Genomic DNA, 1,155 nt, shown 5'->3' with positions numbered 1-1,155 from the left:
ATAAGATAGGTAATCACAAGAGGTTGTTGTGAATGGGTAAGTATACCCTCTCATTATTAATTTTGCTAGCCGACATCGTATCATCGTGAGGTGGGCTTGGTAATAGTGAGCCTCCTATAACCTGCTAGGAGCTTTCTTTGAAATCTCCCGGATTCCATCTTGAGGGATATGGAATTTGCCAAAAATGGTGGGTGGTGTCATTCGGTTCAAAGACCCGAATCGTGTGACTTAATCAACAATCAAACTAATTTATTTTATTGTTTATGTATTTAGATATGGTTGGAAGCACACTCGCGAAAATACTCGACAAACATTGCCTAGAGGGGCACAATTTCCCATCATGGTATCGTAATGCCAAGATTCTCCTAACATTGGAGAAGATTGTTTACGTACTAGACAAAGCTCCACCTCACATACCTCTTGGCCCTTCGGCCACTGAGGATGAACGTGCTAAGTTTGACAAGCACATTGAGGATGACACACAAGCCAAGTGCTATCTGTTGGCTTCCATGAATGAGGAGCTACAGAGACAGCACGAGGGCATGGACAGTGCCTTTTCCATAATACTCCATCTTACGGAGTTATATGGTGAAGAGACGCGCAACCGTCGCTTTAGCACTGTCTGTGAACTTGTGAAGACCAAGATGGTCAAGGGGGCTCCAGTGCACCTACATGCACTGAAGATGATAGGATTCATTGAACAACTGGAGAACCTAGGTACTCCACTTGACGGGGAATTGGCCCAGGACTTTATATTGGCTTCTCTTTCTGATTCATTCTCACAGTTTGTAATGAACTACAATATGAATAAAATGGATAGTACTCTCTCTGAGTTACTAAACATGTTAGTAACTGCTGAGAAAACTATGATGAAAGAGAACGTTGTAGGGACTTCTGCAGTAGCCTACAACAAGCCATCCTCTTCCAAGTCTAAGCCGTAAGGCAAAGGCAAAGGGAAGGAGAAGAAGTCACCCACTCTTAAGCCGAAAGGAGGAGTGAAGAAAAAGAAGGCAATGGAGCCCAAGGGGGCTTGCCACCACTGTGGAAATGAGGGGCATTGGAAGAGGAATTGCAGGTTATACCTTGCAACTCTTAAGGACAAGCCACAAGGTATGGTTTATGTTCTTATCTTCAATTCTAATTGTTAGATCTTCT

The 1,155-nt window shown here is 43.4% G+C and overlaps 1 protein-coding gene across 1 annotated transcript; it reads left to right on the top strand.

Moving 5' to 3' along the window:
- Positions 1 to 275: 275 nt before the first annotated feature.
- On the top strand, positions 276 to 941 carry LOC137734296 (uncharacterized). The gene has a single exon (XM_068473587.1). It carries the CDS (start codon positions 276 to 278, stop codon positions 939 to 941), a length of 666 nt encoding a protein of 221 aa, XP_068329688.1.
- The last annotated feature ends 214 nt before the right edge of the window (positions 942 to 1,155 follow it).

Source organism: Pyrus communis, chromosome 5 (genome assembly GCF_963583255.1).
Source record: "Pyrus communis chromosome 5, drPyrComm1.1, whole genome shotgun sequence".
Classification (NCBI taxonomy): domain Eukaryota; kingdom Viridiplantae; phylum Streptophyta; class Magnoliopsida; order Rosales; family Rosaceae; genus Pyrus; species Pyrus communis.
Note: the sequence above shows the minus strand (reverse complement) of the source record. Positions and strands in the feature narration are given on the sequence as shown.